The 24,311-nt window shown below is 38.8% G+C and overlaps 1 protein-coding gene and 1 pseudogene across 7 annotated transcripts in view; one reads left to right on the top strand and one right to left on the bottom strand.

Annotated features, from left to right (window-relative positions):
• The window catches only part of Spidr (scaffold protein involved in DNA repair), a 453,987-nt gene that overhangs the window by 270,258 nt on the left and 159,418 nt on the right, over window positions 1–24,311 (bottom strand). For all 7 annotated transcript variants that reach the window (XM_045143466.1, XM_045143467.1, XM_045143468.1 and 4 more), the window contains 2 exons: window positions 17,066–17,319; window positions 5,196–5,296 (listed from right to left, as the gene is read on the bottom strand). In XM_045143466.1, the coding sequence (XP_044999401.1) occupies window positions 5,196–5,296; window positions 17,066–17,319 (355 nt within the window). The remainder of the gene's footprint in view (window positions 1–5,195; window positions 5,297–17,065; window positions 17,320–24,311) is intronic.
• On the top strand, window positions 9,947–10,569 carry LOC105944553 (annotated as a pseudogene).

The following is a 24,311-nucleotide window of genomic DNA, read 5'->3' as shown; positions in this document are numbered from 1 at the left end:
CTTGCCAAGAGAACAAATGTGTATTGTTCATATTAAGTATTCTTCTCCAAGCAAACATTGCTTCTTGAAACTCCTTTTAGAAAATTACCAGAAATAGAAGGAAGCCAAAAACAAAGGCAACAAAATTCAGTTAAATGCCCTTTACTATCTTACAAAGAATGTAAGAATCAACAGAAGCTTCAGCAGCTAAACTTGTTCCCTGTGATTTCCAGACAAAATAGATAAAAGTAAACAATACCTGAATTGTAAAAACAGTTTCTGTTGGTTCTAGAGAAATATCTTATATTCTCCTATAAATAAATATCTGAAGCAAATTTAGAAGAGCCAAGGGAACAAACATCAAACAGAGAATGCATGAGACTTGCTCGGACACAGAAGATTTGTGTTGTTTTGTGACATATTTCAGTTGTGTATGTATGCATGTATATAAATCTCACTTTTGTGTTCGATATTATGTCTTTGGATAAAAGTTACAAAAGTTTGAAGGCCATTGGTTAAATAACAAATTCTTCAAGTAAGATATTTAATAGTAAGTCTTGGTGAAAAGTTCTGTAGAGAAATTTCACAGACTCATTTCTTAAAATAATTCCTAAGTCATAGTTTTCAGAGACAGTAAATCTTGAAACTTGGTTGAATTTTATTAGTTCTAAGTCAACTTATTTTTTCAGTTGGAAGCTTTTGAATTGTCCATCTAATAGCATGCTATCTATAAACAGAAAGTATTACTGTTTCATTTCCAATTTGGATGTATTTTACTTCTTTTGCTTAAAGAAGTACCTGGGCTATTTTACCTGACTAAAATGGTAGCTGCTGGGGCAGGTGGAGACTGAGATACAATGTCAAAGTGTACAAAGTTCACGAATATCCAATAATTAAGTCCTAGTGATTTAGTGCAAACATAGTCAATACCTAGCAGTTTTGTATTATAAACCATGGTGGGATGAATGTGAATGTATGCCCCATAACCCCTAGTATATTTGAAGTTTTAAAATGTATTTATTTATTAGATACAGAGAGAAAGAGGGAGGGAGGGAGCAAAAGAATGAGAGCACCAGGGCCTCTAGCCACTGCAAATAAACTCCAGATAGATGTGCCACTTTGTGCACCTGGCTTATGTGGGACCTGGAGAACCAAACCTGGGTCGTTAGGCTTCGCAGGCAAATTCCTTAACCACTAAGCCATCTTTCCAGACCATATCTGGTATTCTAACTTAAGGTGAAGCTTCCTGCTTAAGTCTCCAGCAGCTAGCTGGATGGCAGATATGAATTCCAGCCCAAAGGAGAAAACAGTTTTAACTCTGGCAGCTCCTGGTTGCTACTTGTTGGTGTTTTGATGCAGTTGTTTCTCTGTGCTTGCATGTATGGAAGTAAGCAGTTTCTTCCACCACTGAGGAGTTTCCTCTAGATTTGTAAACTGAAATAAATCCTTTCCTCCCATAAACTGTGTCTGGCTTGATGTGTCTCAGCATTGTGGTATGTTCCTGAATGTTCCCATTACAAAGAATTATACAGTCTTATGTGGACTATGGAATATATGTGACAAATCATTTGAAAGAGTATCATGTAAAGCATGACATCCTGAATTTCTTCACATATGTGGATGAATAAGCAAATGGATACCAGAAGCAGAGTTTTTCCAAAGAAATTAAAATAATTAAAAGCAGACATATTGGCTTCATCAAAGATGACAAAGGAGCAACTTTAAAAGGATGAGAGCTAAATCCACATCCTATATACAGAATTTTATGTCCTCTTTATAAACTTGATTGGAATTAAATAGTCCCATATTTAAAAAGTCTCCCCTGGCCTTTTGTTTTTTTAAAATGAAGTTCCACAGATTCCTATAAAAAACATTCTTGGAATTAGAGAAGATACCGAACAAATGGAAAAAAGAAACAAAAAAACATAAGGATCCTGAGCAGCTTTGCAGCACACTCAAGAGCATCTTACAGCAGGTGAAGAACCATCAAAGGATCTGGCCCTTCATGGAACCTGTGAAGAGAACCAAAGCTCTGGGATATTACGTAATTATAAGGTTCATGAATCTGAAGGCAAAAAGTGAACAACTCAAAAACAGACACTCCTTGCCTAAGAAATTATTCATGACACACTTCCAGTGAGGCTTTCTCACTTGCAAAGAGTACAACCTCCTGGAGAATGAATGCTACAAAAGTGCCAATATCCCAGAGAGATTTTTCTTCAGTAAAGCAAACTGAAGTAATTGACAAAAATTTCTTCTCACTCTACTTCTTAGAAAATCATCTGAAATGTTTCCTAAAGTTATTTTACTTCTTTACTTTACTTCTTTATTTATTGGATAGGGAGGGAGAGACAGACAGAGTTGGTAAGTAAGGAGTGCTCCTGGACCTCCTGCTACTTTGTACATCTGGCTTTACATGAGTAATGAAGAATCAAACTTAGGCTATGAGACTTTAATAAGTAAGCACCTTAAACCAATGAGTCACCTCTCCAGCTCCCCTAAAGCTATTTTAAAAAACTGGACATAATGAATTAAAGAGACTTGGGCTGGGGAAGATGGCTTAGTGGTTAAGGCGTTTGCCGGCAAAACCAAAGGACCCAGGTTTGATTCCCCAGGACCCACGTTAGCCAGATGCACAAGGGAACGCACACATCTGGAGTTTGTCTGCAGAGGCTGGAGGCCCTGGCATACCCATTCTCTCTCTCATTTTCTCCCCCCCTTTTTTGTCAAATAAATAAATAAAAATATTAAAAAAGAGACTTGTAATTACAGAGACTTTTTCAAAAATAAATAAACAAAAAGGCAACATTCTCGTAGATTTCCAGGCATGTATTTAAAGTTGTAGATCATTTTTATTTTATGGGATAGAGTTTAATAGTTTTACTATGGCATATCCATGAGATGATATGCCACAGTGGATAATTAGAGGTTTCCTCAAAACCTACAGATGAGGAATTTGAACAAAGTACCAAGATTAGGGGAAATCTAGAAAAGGTTGACTGTGAATGCTTCACCATTGATATTTAATGGAATGTAAGAATTAATTTTCATTTTACTTTGAAGGATATTAAGTAAGGGATACATAATAAAAAGGCTGTAAAAGGGGGAAATATGTTCTGTTTGAAGTCCCAAAGCCTTTCAAAATAGAGTGATTCAGGCAGTTCTGAAGAATGCAGTTCTACAACAGCAACTGTTTTGACTCCTGAGGAAAGGATTCTGAACACTGCAAACTTTAACTAAAGCATCTGGGGATATTGAATGTACAGCCAATATTTTAATAATTCTTTACACAAACATGTTATCAGATTTGACACTGCTTGTGCAGGCCATAATTTCTAAAGGATAATTTATGGCATAAAGTTTAAAAACAGTTGAGATTGAGTTAGCATGTTTTGACAAGAAAAGATATTTAATCTCTATAGGAATCAATCTGGTGAATCCTTGCTCTAAAATGAGGACTGTTACTTTTCTATGATACATACAATGCTATCAATAAAGAATACATGAATACGAGCCTTTTGCATCTGCAAATCTTGTTCACTGTCTGAGATGAATTAAGATCTTACGAGTTTTCTCTCAGTCTTTTAATACCAACATTGCCTTATAGATGCAGGGTTAAATCCTGCTAAAAATCTATCAATCTTATTAATCAATCTGTCTTGGGGATCCAGCTTAGCACTTAAGATTTATGTCCAGATTACACTACAAAGAAAAGAAGGATACTGTTGTAGTCTGTTTCACACTTCTCGTAAAAAGCACTGGACCAAAGCAGCTGTGGGAGGAAAGGGTTTATTTTTTAACTTACAGACTGAAGGGAAAACTCCATGATGGCTGGGAAAAGGACAGCATGAGCAGAGGTTGGATATAACCTCCTGGCCAGTATCAGGGGGACAACAGCATCAAGAAGTGTGCCAGACACTGGCAAGGAGAAGCTGGCTGGAACACCCATAAATCTTCCCCCAAAACATACCTCCAACAAGTTTCCAATTCCCAAATTGCCATTAGCTGGGGATCAAGCATTTAAAAGACATAAATGTATGGGGGACAACTGAATCAAGTCACCACAAAAACATCTTCCATTGCAATTAAGGGAAAACAAATTAATGCATAACTATATAAAGTAAGGACAAGTTGATAATCTTGACACCAATTTTTATGAGTTTTGATTTACTGGAACCCAAGTAACAAAGTCAACCATAGTGTTGTGCACTTGAAATCCAGCACAGGAGAGGCAAAGACTTAAGAGTATCTGTAGAGCATGTGAACCTTATCAGTAAGCTCCAGACTAATGAGAGACCCTGTCTCAAAAGGAAGTGGAAGTATTCCTGAGGATCAATGCCCAAGTTGACCTCTTCTACATGCAAGCATACACATATGTACTTGCACCTGCACACAAGCACGTACCTATACTCATATGAACATGCATACACACACATTAAAAAAGAGCTGCCACAGATAATGTTTATGAAGCAAAAAAGATCAACCTGAAAATGGCTAGTAAGTAGGAAATGCTGAATATACGTAAGTGATGTTCAGAATATTTACACTAAAAAGTGCCTCAAATTTTTCAAATTCACTTTTAGTTGTATGTAAATTTTAATAAATAATGACAGAATTTAGTTTAAACAGCTGTATACAAGGTATGTCAAAGCATCTGTACAGCTTGGTATCCTGAGAAAGTTGACTTTTTAGATAGACACTCATATAGAAAATGGTATTTAAAATCAGATAGCCTCTTCTTATTGAAAGAATTATTATATTTTCTAATTTATAAATTGCTATTTTCGTAGAGATATTTTGCAATACAGGTAAAGTAGAATGTGTGGCTTTTGTAACATAATGGCTGATAATATTCTATAATTGTAAAATTAATTTATTGTACTGGCACAAAGAATTTTACATTATATTTGGAAGATACCCTCCCTCAACAAAAAAGAATACTGGAGAGAATTTTTATTTTAGCCATGAAAACTCTTAACATCACTTTATTTTAATGTTAAAAAGAAGACTCGAATGTTTTATATTGCCAACTTAAAAGTCTGTGAAAATCGGACTGAAGAGATGTCTTAGTGGTTAAGGTGCTTGCCTGCAAAGCCAAAGGACCCAGATTTGATTCCCCAGGACCCATGTAAGCCAGATGCACAAGGGAGCATACACATTCTCTCTCTCTCAAATAAATAAAAATACAATATTTTCTAAGTCCATGAAAATCTTACCTGAAAGTGTTTTTTGGTAAGAATCACATTGATGTCTCCACATAGAAATAGCAGACCTTTCTCGATTTTGCAGACTGTTTAGTCTTTCTGCGAGACCGCCTCTGTTTAATGAATTGCAGTGTGTTAAGTTTAATTAAAACACAAGGCTTCAAAACAGTTGGAACATTTGTATTTATCCTCCCAACCAGAAACAGATAAACTACAGAAAACTTCAATGTATCTTGACATTCCATCATCTCTTTGGGACCATAACTTAGGTTAATTTTTCTTAGCAGGTCCATTTCCTGATTTTTATGAATGTGGACTAAAGGTCAGACATAGATACTCATACCTATAAATCCCAGCCTTTGGGAAGCTGGGAGGATGGCCATGAGTTTGAAGTTACCCTGGGCTACATAGTGAATTCCACATAAGTCTGGGCGAATGTGGGACCCTACTTCAAAAAAATCCAAATAAATATGGTGAGTGAGGCCCAAAAGGCTCCCAAAATAGTAATTCTATTTCTAGTGCTCTTGGTGGCCCACCAGAACTATATAGTAAAACCCTACTGCTGAACACACTGAAAAATTGTGCAGGAATTAAGCTGGAAACTTCCCGCTTGCTGGCTAGAAAGAGCTATATAGTCTGCTAGAGGATAAAAATTATCAGTCTTAACCAGCCTTTGTGCAAACAACACAACCAGCCAAGTCGGCAAGATTGGTGCAGAAGTGGTATGACTGTTATGGGGGTAACTGATTGCATTCAAAGCCTGCTCCACAGGAGGGAATTTATACCTGATACTGATAACCTTGTCAAAAGCCTATGACTTAGAAGGTATAGACCAAAGCCTTCTTTGAGTCCATGTGGCTGCACAGATGTAGCTGGCCAGGATTAGTGGAAGGAGGACGAGTGGGAAAGAAGAAAGCCATCAGTTGTAAAGAGGAAAGGATTCAGTCGAAGAGAAGGACACAAAAGAAAGCAAGGGGAGGGGATAATGATCAAAATACATTAAGTACATATTTGAAAATTGTCAATCAAAAGTTTTTTAAAAAAAAGGGGCTGGAGAGATGGTTTAGCAGTCAAGGTGTTTGCCTAAAAACCTAAGGACCCTGGTTTGATTCACCAGTACCCAAGTAAGTAAGCCAGATTCACAAGGTGGCACATATGTCTGGAATTTGTTTGCAGTGACTAGAGACCCAGGCATGCCTATTTGCTCTCTCTATCTGCATCTTTTTCTCTCTCTTTTTAATATATTTTTTAAAGCCCCCCCCAAAACAAAAAAAAGGTATAAATGTAGACTAAGAATATTTCTAATTAGGAGCTTTACATTCTTAGAAATAAGACAGTTAAATATCCATTTAAATTATCTTTGTATGCTTTCACAATTAATTTATAAAAACATAAACATGTATCTGCTCCATCCTAGCACTGGGTATTTTCTTTGGAATCAAGAAAGCAAGCTAAGCACCATGCCATGGTGATGGTGGTAGGCTCCAAAAGGACTCAGCAGTCAGAACCAATCAGATAAATTTAACATGAGTACAGAATTCCAATCAAGAATAACCTTGTAAAACTGTTGTTGAGTTCAGCACTCAAACACATTAAGATCTCAAAATAATTAAAAGCAGACAAAAGGAAACATCTAAAACTTTCATCTATCCATCCATCCCAGTCACCTACCTACATAGTCTTTCTTTAAACCTCACATTGAAAAACTGCTTCCTTCCTTTATGTGTAAGCACATACCATCATCATCTATTAGCATGAGTCCAGAAGCACTTGAGCAACCTCTTCCCATCAACCATGTGTTGCTTCTATCCAACAGACTGAACTCCATTCACACCTTTCATGTGATCTTTCCTACTCAGGTAAGATTTCCTGGGCTCTTCTCTCAGGACTTTTATGAATTACATTTTGCTTGCTATGCAGTTGCACTTCTAGAATGGAATCCACATGGGTAAGTTGGTCTCAAACTCAGTTTATAACCACTGCTGCCAGTAGGACCTCAGGATGTCCATAATACTTCTTTCATGCAATCAGTCTCATTCTCTTTCTCCTCACCTTCATGCCTCTGTCCTCATACTTTCTATAAGCTGATGAAAGAACTCATTGCATGTCAACAGAAGTAACCAGAAAGAATTTGTAAATAGGTCACATAAACCCCTCTACCACATGGATGCCCTACCACCTGATCCTCACCAGCTACATATGTGCAGCTGCATGAACTAGACTCTTCCATCCATGTTTGACTGTGGGACTCCTGACCAGGTCATCCTGGCTTGTGGCCTCCCTTCATCACGTCAGTGATAATGCTGATGTTGTACTCTCTTTTCCCTAACTTAGCAATTTCTCCAAGATCTTTCCCATCAATGTACAAACTGAAATGACTCTGTCCTCACAAAAAGAAGCATCAGTGTCACATTCTCTTCCAAGTCACACCCAAATGATATATTATCACCTTAAAGTAACAATCCTGAAAGAGATCTATCTATGCATCTTTGGGTTCATGCTTTTCATTCTCCCTTGGATCCTCAGATTCTGTTGGATTAACAACCTCCTGAGGCAGCTCCACATCTATACCTTTCACAGTGAAATCACAGGTTAGCCTATCAGTGTCCATCCCAGTCAGTCACCTTTTCTCACAAAAATACTCCCTCCCTCCTTCCATTCCTCCCTCCCTCCCTTCCTTCCTTCCTTGCCCCCACCTTTCAAGGCAGGGTCTCACTCTAGCCCAGACTGACCTGGAATTCACTATGTAATCTCAGGGGGGCCTTGTACTCTCAGTGATCCTCCTTCATCAGCTTCTCAACTGCTGGGATTAAAGTTGTGTGCTACCATACCTGGCTCAACACTTCTTTACCTATAGGATACAATACCCATCAATTTCATTCTCCCTCAGCAGCCTCTATTTCTACGCCATGACTTCCATGGGGATATTGCTTCTCCAGAGAACTGACCGAACTTTGACCCAGCTTCTACTTTGAGAGCATATAGACACAGAAAACAAGTTTGCTTTCCCAGCTGCAGGTTTGCCTATGAAGTCCAGACATAGATTCCAATTCAAATATACAGTGACTATCTTAAAATAGTCAAAAGCCTCATGATTTATGTGAGGCCAAGACTGATTATTACCAGATTCTCAACATATACCTACTGCCTCATCTCAGGAAATGGCAGCTATATTCTTTCAGCTACTCAATACATCACCTTCTCAGTGGCTTCCCTGATGTTAAAAAGTAAAACGGGGCTGGAGATATGGCTTACTGGTTAAGACACTTGCCTACGAAGCCTAAGGACCCATGATGGATGCTCGAGATCCCACATTGGCTAGACACACAATGCTAAGGCAAGCACAAGGTTGCACATATCTAGTAGAAGGGACAAGCATTTGGAGTTGGACTTCAGTGTCATGAGGCACTGGTCTGTCAATTCGCTCTCTTTATTACTCAAATTAATAATAAAAGTCTTTTATTTATGTATTTTTTCTTTTCAAATTTATTAACTAACAACTTCCATGATTATATATATGAAAAAATAACCCATGGCAATGCCCTGCCTTGCTGCACTTTCCCCTTTAAAACTCCATTCTCCATCATATCCACTTCCCCTCTCAATAAGTCTCACGTTTATTTTGATGTCATGATCTTTACCTCCTATTATAAAGGTCTCGTGTAGGTAGTGTTAGGCACTGTGAGGTCATGCATATCTAGGCCATTTTGTATCTAAAGGGAGCACATTTAGTTTGTATTCTGCTACATGGCTATAGGTGTTTATCAGCTCTAACAGTTTGCTGGTAGAGTCTTTAGGGTCCTTTATATATAGAATCATGTTACCTGCAAATAATGATAACTTGATCTCTTCTTTTCCAATTTGTATCCCTATTATGTGTGTCTCTTGCCTTATTGCTATGGCTAAGACTTCCAGTACTATATTAAATAAAAGTGGGGACAGTGGACACCCTTGTCTTGTTCCTGATTTGAGTAAAAAAGCTTCCAGTTTTTACCCATTTACTAATATGTTGGCTCTAAGCATGTCATAAATAAGCTTTATTATATTGAGGTATGTTCCTTCTATTCCCAGTCTCTGTAAGACTTTTATCATGAAGGGATGCTGGATTTTGTCAAATGCTTTCTCTGCATCTAATGAGATGATCATGTGATTTTTGTCCTTCAGTCCATTTATATAATGTATTACATTTATTAATTTACATATGTTGAAACATACCTGCATCCCTGGGATAAAGCATACTTGGCCTGGTGAATGATCTTTCTGATATATTCTTGTATTCTGTTCGCCAATATTTTGTTGAGAATTTTTAAATCTATGTTCATAAGGGAGATTGGTTTGTAATTTTCTTTTTTTGTTCTATATTTGCCTGGTTTTGGTATCTGGGTGATGTTGGCTTCATAGAAGGAGTTTGGTAGGATTCCTCCTTTTTCTATTTTATGAAAAATCTTAAGAAGCAAAGGTGTTTGTTATTCTCTGAAGGTCTGGTAAAATTCACCAGTGAACCCACCTGAGCCTGGACATTTTTTTAAGTTGGGAGATTTTTAATAACTGCTTGGATCTCCATATTTGTTATAGGTCTATTTAGATGACTAATCTCATCTTGATTTAATTTAGGTAGGTCATACAAATCAAGGAAATCACCCATTTCTTTCAGATTTTCAAATTTGTTGGAGTAGGCATGTGGCCATCTTGTTCATGTCCCTGACAAGTCTCCCTGTGGGGTCAAAGGGATGTGAAGTCCGTTTCTGGAACCTTGGCTGATCATGCTGTCCCGGGTGGACCTTTCTGCCGCCGCCACCGTGGCCCTGTGTCTGAAGACCGCAGCCGTCCTGGGACCTGGGGCATTGCAGGCAACAAGGATATTCCACAGTGGGCAGCCACAACTTGCCCCTGTACCACCTCTTCCTGAATATGGAGGAAAAGTACGTCTTGGGCTGATCCCCGAGGAATTTTTCTAGTTTCTTTATCCTAAAACTGGTGTAACAGCAAAAAATTGCTCAGGAAGAAGTAAAGCAGGCATCCATCAAACAAATCCAGGATGTGGTTGAATTGGAGAAGTCACAGCAGGCACTCACTCAGAAGCGCCACTACCTTTATGATGTTCAGAGGAATAACACTGCTATGGCCTTGGAGGTCACTTACCGGGACCGGCTACATAAAGTGTACAAAGAAGTGAAGAGTCTCCTGGACTATCATATTTCTGTGCAGGACATGATGCGCCGAAAGGAGCAAGAGCACATGATCAACTGGGTGGAGAAGAACGTGGTGCAGAGCATCTCTGCATAGCAGGAAAAGGAGACAATTGCCAAGTGCATAGCAGATCTGAAGCTGCTCTCAAAGAAGGCTCAGGCCCAACCAGTTATGTAAATACAACATTCTCAGTTGAAACCACCAGAAATAGTGAACTAAATAGAAACTAGCCTGCCTCACGGGCTCCTGTATTACTGTCAATTGAAATCACAGTGTACCCTTCCTAGAATTCATTTCATGGGTTAAAAATCTACCGACCAGTCAGATTTTCCTCATCTTTACTCTGCATCATGTTACTTTGGTGATCACTTTTGAATAAGCAGTTTGCAACAACTTGTTGTCTAAAATTAGCAATTTGTAACTAATGCTACCATCTTGCAATAAAGTGGCAATTGAAACAGTTAAAAAAATTGTTGGAGTATATGTTCTTATAGTATGCCCCTAATATTTGAATTTCTCTGGTGTCTGTTGTGATGCTAACTTTTTCATCTCTAATTTCATTATTTTGTGTCTCTTCTCTCTTCCTTTTGGTGAGATTTGCTAAGGGCTTATCAATCTTGTTTATCCTTTCAAAGAACCAACTCTCTGTTTCATTGATTCTTTCAATTGTTTTTTGGCTTCTTTTTTTTTTTAATTATTTATTTATTTATTTGAGAGTGACAGACACAGAGAGAAAGACAGATAGAGGGAGGGAGAGAGAATGGGAGCGCCAGGGCTTCCAGCCTCTCCAAACGAACTCCAGACGCATGCGCCCCCTTGTGCATCTGGCTAACGTGGGACCTGGGGAACCGAGCCTCGAACCGGGGTCCTTAGGCTTCACAGGCAAGTGCTTAACCGCTAAGCCATCTCTCCAGCCCTGTTTTTTGGTTTCTATTTCATTAATTTCTACCCTAATCTTTATTATTTCTTCCCATCTACTGATTTTTGGTTTGCCTTGTTCTTCTTTTTCCAAGGCTTTAAGGTGAAGCATTAGGTCATTTACTTGCCACCTTCCTAATTTCTTAATATAGGCATTAAAGCTATAAATTTACCTCTTAGGACTGCCTTCATTGTGTCCCAAAGGTTTTGGTATGTTGTGTTCTCATTATTGTTTGACTCTATGAATATTTGATTTCCTTCTGATTTCTTCATTGACCCATTCATCATTTAGTAGTGTATTGTTTATTTTTCATGATTTTGTGAGTGCTCTACAGGTTTTCTTCCTATTGATTTGTAGTCTGATTCCACTGTGGTCAGATAGAATGCAAAAAATTATTTCAATTTTCCTGTATTTGTTAAGATTTGCTTTGTGTTCTAATATATGGTCTATTTTAGAGAATATTGCATGTGCTGCTGAAAAGAATGTGTATTCTGCAGCATTTGGATGAAATGTCCTGTATATATGTTAGGTCCATTTCTTCTGTGACCTCATTTAATCCAGATGCCTCTCTGTTTATTTTCCTGGAATGACCTGTCAACTATTGATAGTGGGGTGTTGAAGTCACCCACTACAACTGTGTTTGGTGTATCTGTGACCTTAATTCTAATAGTGTTTGATGAAGTTGGGAGCCCCCATGTTAGGTGCATATATGTTTAGGATTGTAATGTCATCCTGTAGAAGTGTGCCTTTAGTCAATATACAGTGACCTTCCTTATGTTTCCTAACTAATGTTGGACTGAAGTCTACCTTGTCAGTTATTAGGACAGCAAGTCCTGCTTGTTTTCTAGGCCCATGTACTTGAAACACTGTTTTCCAACCTTTCAGCCTAAGATAGTGTCCATCCTTTGTAGAAAGGTGAGTTTCATGGAGGTAACAAATTGACGAATCCTGCTGCTTACCCAATCTGCAAACATATGTCTTTTGATCGGGGAATTGAGGCCATTGATATTAAGAGATGTTATTGAAAGGTGTGTATTTATTTTTGCCATTTTTTTTTTTGTAGTTCTTCCAGTTTTACCTTTGCTCTCTTGTATTAACGAGTATTTGAGTATGGTTTGTTTTTTTCAGGTTCCTTATATGTGTGCTTTTCTTTCTCTTCAGCATAGAGGAGGATTCATTCAAGTATTTTTTGTAGTGCTGGTTTTGCCTTCAAATATTCCTTTAGCTTGTTTTTGTTGTGGAATGTTCTTATTTCTCCATCTATTTGAATGGATAGTTTTGCAGGATAAAGTAACCTTGGTTGACAGTTGTTATCTTGCAGAACTTGGAATACATCCCTGCAAGCCCTTCTGGCTTTTAAAGTTTGTGTTGAGTAATCTGCTGTGATCCTGATAGGCTTGCCTTTGTAGGTAACTTGATTTTTCTCTCTAGCTGCTTTCAATATGGCAAGGAGCGGTTCTTTCTAGGTTTTGTCTGGTTGGTGTTCTAAAGGATTCCTGTATGTGCACTGGCACCTCTTTCCCAATTTGGGGAAACTTTTCTTCTGTGATGTTGTTGAAAATGTCTACTATGCCTTTGGAGTTAAATTCTTCTCCTTCTGCTATACCCTGAATTCTTAGGTTTGTTCTTTTCATAGTGTCCCAAATATCTTGAAATTCCCATTCATATGTTTCTATTAGTTTCTTTCTCTGTGTTGGACTGTATTAGATCTTCCATCTGATCTTCTACTTTAGATATTATATCCTCTCCTTCATCCATTCTACTGGTGAGATTTTCTGTAGTTTTTTATTTCATTGACAGTGTTCTTCATTGCTAGTAATTCTGACTGGTTTTTCTTTATTATTTCTATTTCCTTATTTATGTCTTGTATTGACCTCTTTATTTCATTAAATTGTCTTCTTTGATTCCTTTCATTCACTCCTTTGATTTCCTCTTTGACTTCTTTGAGCATATTTATGTTCATTCTTTTAAAATCTTTCTCAGACATTTCCTCTAACTCATTTTCACTGGAGGTCATTTCTGTTGCATTAATACTTTTTGGTGGATTATATTGTCTTGATTTTTGGTGTTCTTGTGTTATAATGTATGTATTTTTGCATCTTGGATTAATTTAATGCTTGGATTTTCTACTTAGCTGCAGCATTATGAGATGTGTCAATCAACCTGATATTATATTTCTTCAGGGAAGGAGCTTAAGATATTAGGTATGGCCCTTAAGACTCTCAGGGAATCTATAAAAGTGACCCTTGATGTTGGGTTTGCCTGCTATGAGAGTATTCAAGTAGGTTCAGTGGAACAAAATATAGGCAGATTCTAAAATTTAACTCAACTATGTGCACATTCATTGAAAAACAGCACAGAATATTTATGCAGGATTTGGTATTATGACAAGCAGATCCTCTAACAAAGTCATAGTCCCTTAGGGTATGTGTTGCCCCACACCCTTAATCCTGTCAACTAGGAGGTTAAGACTGCTGTTCTGTTGAGGGTTCCAAGTGAGACCCTTCCCTAATGAACAACAAAAGAGGAAACAAAGCCACTGTAAGTCAAGAAGCAACAAATAACAAGCCCAAAATATAGCTTATTTAAGAATGGCAAATCTGACCATCCATCAGATTTAACAAATAATTTATCTTGATATGGAAGGTGCAATTAGCACTTCTGGTTCAGGCCTGTATATGAGGATTATTTGGCAGGTACTGACCTGGTGTAATCCCAGTTAGTTTGGGGGATGATATTGGTCTCAGTTATGCTACGCTCCTGCTTGAGTCCATCTTTGGTATGCTGTAGGTTCAAGTAGGCTAGCTGGGTCACTGGTTCGCTGCTCTGGTTGCTGGTGCTGGGTGCTGTGATCTCCTTTCCCAGGTGTCTGGTGCCTGCTGGCGCTTGCGCTGGAGGTGGGGGAGGGGAGGCTTTCGATGGTGGCTCTAGTTCTCCTGGTGATCCATGTGATCCTCTACCTTGTGACCTGCTCCTCCGTTATTCACTGCAGTCCTACTTTCATGTTTCTTGAGTTTGCGAGGAGCTCTGGCTTGAGTGGAAAATCTCCTCCCCTGGCTTTTCCCGTAGCTCCAACCGAGCCTTGCAGCGGTGGCAAGACAGACCTGGTGACACAGCTGCTAAAGCTGTTTCTGCCAGCCTATGTGCGCTGTGGATGCTCTGGATCTCCCCTACTTCTCTGCTGCCATTGGTAATTTCTTATACACCTCATTTTTTAGTAGAACGGTGTATTTTGCTGTTTCTTTTTTTGGCTTTTTCTTTCTCCCCTACTCTTCGGTCATGGTTCTTATACCACCATCTTAACCAGAAGTCCTTTTTTAAAATCAGAGCCTATCTTAATTTCCCCTTAGAGGCAAAGATGATTTTATCAGAATCAGGCTTCTTCGCTGAAGAGTTTGTTTGTTTGCTTCTCCCTTCCTCCCTCCTATCCTTCCTTTCTCTCAGCAAGAAAGAAAGAGGGAGACAGAGAAGGAGAATGGGTGCACCAGGCCCTCCAGGCACTGCAAACGAACTCCAGATTTATATGCCACCTCATGCATCTGGCTTATGGGGATCTTGGGGAATCAAACCTAGGTCCTTTGGCTTTGCAGGTCTTAACTTCTATGTCATCTCTCCAACCCCAGTTTTTTCTTTGAAACTGATAATATGCTATCCTTTTGTACTCTGACCTCTAGACTTTCTGCTGAAATGTTTGCTGATAATCTTCTTATGTATGCTGAGTTGCTTTTTCTCTTGTTGCTTCTACCTCTGGCTTTTTTGTAGAACAGTGTATTTTACTGTTTTTCTTTCTTTTTCTTTTTCTCCCCTAGGCTGCTTTGGCGTAGTTCCTATGCTGCCATCTTAACTGGAAGTCTTAAATTTTTGAAAAGTAAAATGATCCTCTTCTCCCCCATAAAGTTTCACTCCTAACAGTACAACTATTCTACTTTCTGGCTAACAACCACTACTCTTGCCCCTATCCAGTACAGGCAGGGTTATGCTCACTATTGTGTTGCATATGAAAGCATGCTTGACACATAGAAAGCTCAGAGTATTGCTAGAGACATGATATTCTGGAATGATATATGGTGTCACCTTCACTGGAATAGTCTTGATTACTATGTCCTCCTTCCTTACAGCTGGGTATTCAAGCCAGGGTGCATGCTAGGCAATGACTCCATCATTAGTAAGTTTATCACCCATTTTTTTCTTCTTTTGAGTTGAGGTCTAACTATGTTGCCCAGGCTACTTTGAACTCAAAACGCTCAAAATTTTATACTTCTGCCTCCCAACTGCTGGGATGACAAGTGTGGACTACCACACTCAATCACCATTCACTTTTGAGGCCACAATTACTTATGTTTGGGCAATGCTGGGATTCATCTTTACTTAACTGTAGTCTCTTGAGTCATAATTAACCATGATTGCACCCTGAGTAAACCTGTTGGATTTCCCTATATTTTCCAGCATAATCTAATAAATAAACAGAGTAGTATATTTACCTTTATTATTGGACCCTAAGTACCAGGAATATATCTGATATTAGTTTGGAAAAAAAAAAAAAAGTCCATTTTGGCTTAGATGAAGACCACTTAATCAGGCTTCTTCATCTCTCCCAAACCTCAGGGATCCACTGTCTTCCTGCAACCTATAGCCAACCTTCTGTTAATAAGTCATGGATGAATTGCAATCTCTGACACCTAACTATCTCTTTCTTTGGACTATGACATTCACTGGGAGTAGGTATTTCATGAATAGGTTATGATGCCATGTGCATTATCTTATGAAAATGAAACCATATACCTATCCCACTACACTCTGCCACATCCTTATATACTTTCCTCCAAGGACAAACTAACAATATAATTATTATTTCTACAAACACAATTCTCTGCAACCTCTATAGAGCTGGATCCCTTTCAGGATATAACCAACTAATGAGTCCTGGTATTGTTGATATCTCACGTGTCATGTATTCCTTTAGCCACCAATTCACAGTGTGCATGGAATGCCCTGCTTTGATGTAGAAACAGCATCAATGGATTCCAGCTTTTCAAGGCCATGTTTGCTGTCTACTAGGATTCCTTTTCCTTGGAACTATTATGTTTGCTTTTGTGGTACTCCTTGTCATAGGCTCTTTCTTGCTTTTGTTTTCCCCCTCCATTAGTTTGTTTTGTTTTTAATGGGGAGTGCACGTTATTTTGTTTGTATTTATATCAGAGACCTAGTATGACATGGGGTTGGAACATGTCCTTACAAGCTCCTTCACACATTCTTCTTGGCTCACCACAGCCAACCTATGACTAACATCCTGGTGACAAGGATGTTCCTTCACTGTGGCTGTCTATAGCATACCATGTGTTTCTTACCTCCCCATCTTGGCTCTTGTCTACTTCTTTGCATTTGCAAGTGTTACTCTGACTAATCTCTCATCATACTCATCCAAAAAATCTGATAGGATCTATCTTTATTTCTAGTTCTTTACCAATTAATCAATAACAGTACAGTGATTCACAATAAAATGTGACAAGCCAAATAACAAATTTCCACTAAGGACAGAAGCCCTGTCTGGTGATCATGACTAAATCCACTAATGTGCCACTCAAATGAACAATTTTATAAATCATCTCCAGAACGTAGGGCTTCAATAACTGCTTACAGAAGTATAATTCTATTCAGCCAATATTGTTTGTCAAATGACTATTTTAAAATGTACAACTCAAATAGCTGTATTTTCAATGAAAGAAGAAAAATTAAATGAAAACAAAAGTTATTTTAAAATATTTAAGCTAACCTTAATAGCTTCTTCTTCTTTGCCAAACTCTCTGGTGTCCTAGGAAACTTGACTGTCTGTTTATGGGATGCATGCAAGATTAACTCAGTTGATTTTGCTCTTGAGTAAATAATTTTGTCAGTAACCTGTCTTGTATCCAAGTCACAATTCACATGGCATTTGTGAGGTGATTCTGAATCAATGAACGGGACATTCTCCGAGTCTTCATCTTTATCACTGTCTGATGAATATTCTACAATTTCTGTAGCAGTGGACTGGAAAAAATAAGAAACATATAGTTAAACCCACATGCCACTTATTACTATCCTTAAAACATTTTTTTTTCAAGGTAGGGTCTCACTCTAGCCCAGGCTGAGGGTGGCCTCAAACTCACAGAGATCCTCCTATCTCTGTCTCCCGAGTGCTGGACTTAAAAGCGTGTGCCACCGAGCCCAGCTAAAACATCTTTTTAAATACAGTATCCATAGCCTAGCCTACTGTTTTGACATAAAATTTACTAATATTGAAGACAAAGACAAGAGGTTAAACTAGGTATTCTGGGGCTAGAGGGATGGCTCAGTGGCTAATGGTACTTGCTTGCAAAGCCTAATGGCTGGGTTCTATTCACCAATACTCATGTAAAGCCAGATGCACAAAGTGATACAGGTGCCTAGAGTTTGTTTACAGCTGTAGGAGGCCCTAGTGTGCCCACTTCATTCTCTTTCACTGAAAATAAAAAAATATAGGCCAGGCATAGTGTCGAATGCCTTTAATCCCAGTACTTGCGAGACAGAAGGAGGAGGATCATCACGAGTTTGAGGCCACCCTGAGACAACATAGTGTATTCCAAGTCAGCCTGGGCTAGAGCAAAACCCTAACTCAAAAATAAGTAAATAGTAATCTAAAGCCTGAATACACCACTTTTTAAAAAAATTTTTTGTTTATTTTTATTTATTTGAAAGCGACGGACTGAGAGAGAGAAAGAGGCAGATAGAGAGAGAGAATGGGCGAGCCAGGGCCTCTGGCCACTGCAAATGAACTCCAGACGTGTGCACCCCCTTGTGCATCTGGCTAACGTGGGTCCTGGGGAGTTGAGCCTTGAACCGGGATCCTTAGGCTTCACAGGCAAGTGCTTAACCGCTAAGCCATCTCTCCAGCCCAAGAATACACTACTTTTTATTTACCTAGTTCAATGTTAGTAAACTCAAGTTGTAATGTTTGTCTTTTTCCACAATACTGTAGTACATGTGTGTGTACTCCTTTCACTGCTTGTACATATACCAGCTTCCCTTTGGTATATACCAACCCACTGTATTGCTGGATAAGCTATTCAATCTCAACCATGTTAGATAGCTTTGCAGAGCTACCATACAGAAAGCCACAGTCAGTAGTGGTGTTTGAAACTGTGACACAAAGTCAGCTTTACTGTGTATTTTTAGACTGCTACATTTTATCTAGTCAATGAATATGAAATGATATTTCTCTCTTGTTCAAACTGGCATGCTCCAATCATCCATAAGACTACTTATCTTTGTTCTTGTATATCAGTTCTTCACCTTCATATTTTTTCTCCAGTGAATTGTTTGTTCATCTCCCTTACCACTTTCCTACTTGTTATTGATTACTGTGCATTAATGTTATATTTCAATTTAATTTTTTTCTTTTAAAATACTTGTATTTTCCATGTTCATAAAGCTCACTTGTGCCCAATTAAAACTTTCACAGAGAATTATTTTCTTCATGTATAAAAACTCAGTTATGGCCAAGCATTGTGGCATATGCCTTTAATACCAGCACTCAGAAGGTAGGGGTAGGAGGATTGCAATGAGTTCAAGACCACCCTGTGACTACATAATAAATTCCAAATCAGCATGGGCTAGTGTGAGACCTAACTCAAACAAACAAACAAACCAAGAACAAACAAAACTCAGTTATAGAAGGGCTTAGGGGGAGAGAAATGGGAGAGCAAGTGGGAAGATATACACAAAACTAAAGCCAAAAAGAATTATTACCATAAAAATCTTTCTCCTGTTTAGCAGACTAAATGATATAATCCTCAAGAGGAGCATGAAAGGGGAGATCACCTGGACAGAAGGGTCCTAGAGAGGGTGGAATGAAGCCTAATCCTAAAACAACTGGCTTTGGCTTGTAATTCCCAGTACCAGAAATTGGTTACACCCCTACATTCAGCTGTTGGCCTGAGACATATGAGATCCCCAAAACAAGACAGGCTTCTGTCAAATCACTTGATTACTAACTCTCTTGCTAAAGACACCACAAGCAGCTGACACAGAATATCAAGAGATTATGGTGAAATCTGAAAGGAAACCAGTTCCTTAATAGCTACCACCAAAACTGTGAACAAGCAGGGGACCCTGCTATATGAAATCAACCAGTCAGACAAGATATACACGCCTATGCAATAGAAGCACCAAGCCTAGGTGGCCACCAATGGCTCTCTCTGATTGGCTAGGGACCTACTCAGTGGGAAGTATAACACAGCTGCTACTGGGAACCAAGTCAGAATCCTATGGGGATGAGGGTCATGAACTCCAGTGAGAAGGCCCTACTAGTGTTTGGCCAAAAGAAAGACCATGCCCATCAAAATCTTTTTAACTATGCTTATTCCCCTTTAGCCTATGCTGCTCTCACTCTCTATTGAAGAATCTTATTTTTCTTTTACAGAAGGCCAACAAAACCCAGAGATAGACCCTACTGCTAAACACTTGACATGCCTGGCTGCAATGTCACAGAGAAACCAAGCTAGGGCTAAGCTGAAAACCTCCTCCATGTAGATCAGATGACAGAAAGCTGGAAAAAGCTACACACCATGCAGCTGTATGGGAGACAGAAGCCATCAGCAGAGAAAACAGTGGGCATTGGAAGCTCCAAGTTTGGCCAGGTAGGCCAAATGGCTGAATGGATGCAATAGTGGCATGCCTGTTATGGTGGAAACCAACCACACTCTACTTTGGACTGGAGGTCCACTCTATAGGAGGGGATACATGCTTGGTACTGAAAACCTAACCAAAAGCCTATAGTGGGGGAGGTCACGAGCCTTAGGAGTGTAATGCCTACACTTTTCTGGCTAAATGCATATATTATGCTCACCAAATTGCCCTGAAAGCACTTTACTTAATGTTTGTACCCCATATATTAATGCTACTCTCACTTTTGGTTGAGAAGCTTCTCTTTTCAGGTGACAGTGACCTTGGAATGACTCATAAGGCACCATGAGAAGAAGTGACACTGAAACATCTCTATCTCAGGGTCCATTGTGGAAATGGTAGCAGAAAGAAGGGTAGGACTGCTTACAATGCAATTGCCCAAACAGAAAATGCCTTTAATCCCAGCATTTGGGAGGCAGAGATAAGAGGATCACCATGAGTTCAAGGCCACCTGAGACTACAGACTGAATTCCAGGTCAGCCTGGACTAGAGTGAGACCCTTCCTCAAAAAACAAAACAAAACAAAAAGCTGGGCGTGGTGGCGTGGTGGCGCATGCCTTTAATCCCAGAACTTGGGAGGCAGAAGTAAGAGGATCGCCATGAATTCAAGGCCACACTGAGACTTCTTAGTGAATTCCAGGTCAGCCTGGACTAGAGTGAAACCTTACCTCGAAAAAAAAAAAGTGACTATAGATCACTTGTCATAATTTGCTATTGTTTAAAATATGCAAATTATTGTTAGGATTCTCATTCTTTTCTGAGACAGTCACTGTATCCCGAGCTACCGTCAAACTTTCAATCTTTGTCCTTTACACTCCTGAATGCTGTAGTTACAAACATGTGCCACAATACTCAACCACTACCAGGATCTAAGGAACTTCAGTGTAGTAATAAATCTTCCTAACTAGTAATTAAATAACACAAATATTAAGACATATATACAAGGGCTAATCAGGGTGGCACAAGGCTATAACTACAGCACTGAAGACTATGAGACAGGCCAATCAGGAGTTCAAGGCCAACCTGGACTACACTGTCTCATTAAGATGAACAAGGAGTCGATTTTCTGAAATCAGTCACCAAAGGCAATCATCTGGCCCTGTTTCTATGACAACATACTAACCTGCCCTTGGAGAAAGCCATAATTTATCAGTATCATTAAGTGTTTAATACTGACCCAGTTTCCAAAAGTTAATGCTATTATATTAGCTATGTACTGCAGATTACTTCTGAACCTTCTTTTAAGAGAATCATCTAGCTTCATAAGTTCATAGGGGCTACACAATAAAAGCAGCTACATTAGCTCAAAGATGATTTTCAGGGGTCAGGTAAGTTAAATGACCAAAGTTAATCCAATCATATTTAAATTGTGCATTGTGAAATACAAAGTACCAGAATTAGAAATGAAACTATACTAATGAAAAATCTCTAGATAAAACAAATGGTATTTTAACATGCTAGAATGAATAAATACCTTAATCTCTGTATACCAACTAAAATTTTCCATATGCCAACAGAAATAAAAAATTAAAAGCCTATAATGAAACAGAGAGTTGGTTCTTTGAAAGGATAAACAAGATTGATAAGCCTATAAACCCTTGGTGGTGAGGTTAGCAGGGCTGCCTTGAGGCTCAGTTCATTTTTCAGGTTTATGTTACATTTCTCCACTTACAAAGCAATGTTCTAATAAGCTTTGCTTTTAAAATGAGCAGGCTTACAATGCACTACATTTCTCTAAATGGAAAAAAATACTCCTTTAAGTCCATGAAACTATAAGCATCTTATATTTAATAAAAATGTCAAATGTACTCAGCACATAATATTTAACAAATGATGTTGGGAAAATTGGATAGCTACGTATAGAAGAATGAAGCTATACCTGTATCTTCAAATCCATGAAAGACCTAAATGTAAGAACTGAAACCCTGAAATTGCTAAAGGAATACTAGGAAGGACATTGTAAGATAAGGCAGAGGTATTCATATTTTGAATATGATTCCAGTCACTCAGGAAATAAGTTCAAGAACTGAAAGACAAGACCATTAGAAATAAAAAGCTTTTATTTTAAAAAAAAAAGTCATCTGAGTGGAAAGGCAGCATACGTAATTGGAGCAAGCCTGTGCTAAGTGAACATCTGACAGAAGGTTCATATTTTGAATATAGAAAAAAACTCAAAAACTAAAAAACAAAAAACCACTAGGAATAGGCCAGATGCCAGTTCCACAGAGCTTCTCCCACTTTCCTGGTCCCAGTAGGTCCCTCTGCAGCTGGCTTTGGGCTGCTTGGACCCTGTAAGACTGCTGCAGAAGCAGGCCCCTTGATCCTCCTCCAGGATCCAAGTGCCCCTGGATCCCCACTCACAGATAACTTGCACCTGAGGATGCACACTATGGGCACTGAGTGAATAGGCCAGATCCATGTTCCCTGGGCTTCTCCCAGTAAGTCCCCCTTTATCTGGCTTGGGAAGTCCTGGCCCCTGTTAGGGGCTGTGGAAACAGGCTTTTTGCTCTGATTTCCTGACAGGCCCTTGGTTACCAACATCCCTATTCCCCTGAGTCAAAGGGTGCACAGGCCACTACAGAGTCCTCTTGCCTCTGGCTCTCCAGCTTCCTAGCACCAGGCTCCAAAACCCGTGATTCCTATGTGCAGAAGAGTACGTGCAAATGAAGTGAGTAGGCAAGAGCTCCCAGTTTCCCAATTACCTCTAATATACACAATCTGCACATCTGTGGTTATAACCCCATAGTACACCAGCATACCAATTGGTTCACATTTAAAACAGAACACCCATGGGCTAGAGAGATGGCTTAGCAGTTAAGCGCTTGCCTGAGAAGCCTAAGGACCCCGGTTAAAGGCTCAATTCCCTAGGACCCATGTTAGCCAGATGCATAAGGGGTCACATGAGTCTGGAGTTTGTTTGCAGGGGCTGGAGGGCCTGGCATGCCCATTCTCTCTCTCTCTCTCTATCTGCCTCTTTCTCTCTGTGTCTTTTGCTCCCAAATAAATAAAAATAGACAAAAAAAATTAAAAAAAAAAAAACAAAACAGAACACCCTCTGAAAATCCTAAGAGGAAAAAAAAAAACTTGCTTCCTTCTCAAAAGAATAAAGTGTCTCTCCAAGATGGGTAGACCATAATGCAAAAAAAAAAAAAAAAAAAAAAAAAAAGGCAGAAAAGTGAGAGCTCTCCACCAATGACACCTAGTCCCAGAATGGAAGCTGCCAATAAAACCATAGAGAAATCAACAGCAATTCAATCCCAAAATGAAAACACAACCACTAATGAGACCCTGATCAAAAGAATTATGGAACTGGAAGCAAAGAATCAAAAAACCAACAATCATATCAATGAAATTAAACAGAATTGTCTCTTACAGCATTCAGCTTTTGACAGTAAGCTTAACGTGATGGAAGAAAACATTAGAACCTTCCAAAGAGATAAGACTAAATTGAAGGTAAGTCAAGAAATGGAAGACCTCAATGACCTTAATGAAGACTTGAACAAATGCAAGAATGCATTACAGGAAGCATCAAGAAAAACAGAACTTGAATTGAAATCATACGTAACAAAACAATAAGAGATGGACACAATATTAAACAACACAATAGAAAACAAAAATCAAATAGAAATTATAAAAACCTCTCTAGAACTCCTCACCAACAGAGTTACTCATGTGGAAGACAGACCTCTGACCTGGAAGACAAGACAGAAGAAATTCACTGGGAGGCCAAAATCTTTGCTAAGTTAAAAAAAAAAATCAAGTGAACAGCATATGAGGGAACTGTGAGACACCCTAAAATAACCAAACATCTGGATCATGGGTATACCAGGAGAGGAAATCCAGGCCAGAGTCATAGAGAACATGTTCAATGATATAATTAAAGAAAATTTTCAGAATCTCTCAAAAAAGAAGCCCATCCAGATACAAGAAGCCCACAGAACAGCAGACAGGACAAAAGAAGAAACTCTCCAAGGACACATCATAGTTTAAATAAACTCTTAACAATGAAAACAAAGAGAAAGTATCAAAACCAGCAAGAGAGAAACATACAAAGGCAATCCCATCAGAATTATCTCAGATTTCTCAATAGAGACCCTGAAAGCCAGAGGGCCTGGAATGGAACACTTCAAAATACAAAAAACGATGGCTTCCAATGCAAGCTCCTTTACACAGCAAAATGATCCCTCATAATATATGGTGAAAGAAAAATTTACCATGAAAAAGTCAACTCTATGTATTATATGAACACAAAGCCAAATCTACAGAGAATACTTCAGGGAATCCTCCAAACAACCAACCCTAAGAGCCAACAAGATCAC

This window comes from Jaculus jaculus, chromosome 2, assembly GCF_020740685.1.
Source record: "Jaculus jaculus isolate mJacJac1 chromosome 2, mJacJac1.mat.Y.cur, whole genome shotgun sequence".
Taxonomy (NCBI): Eukaryota; Metazoa; Chordata; class Mammalia; order Rodentia; family Dipodidae; genus Jaculus; species Jaculus jaculus.
Note: the sequence above shows the minus strand (reverse complement) of the source record. Positions and strands in the feature narration are given on the sequence as shown.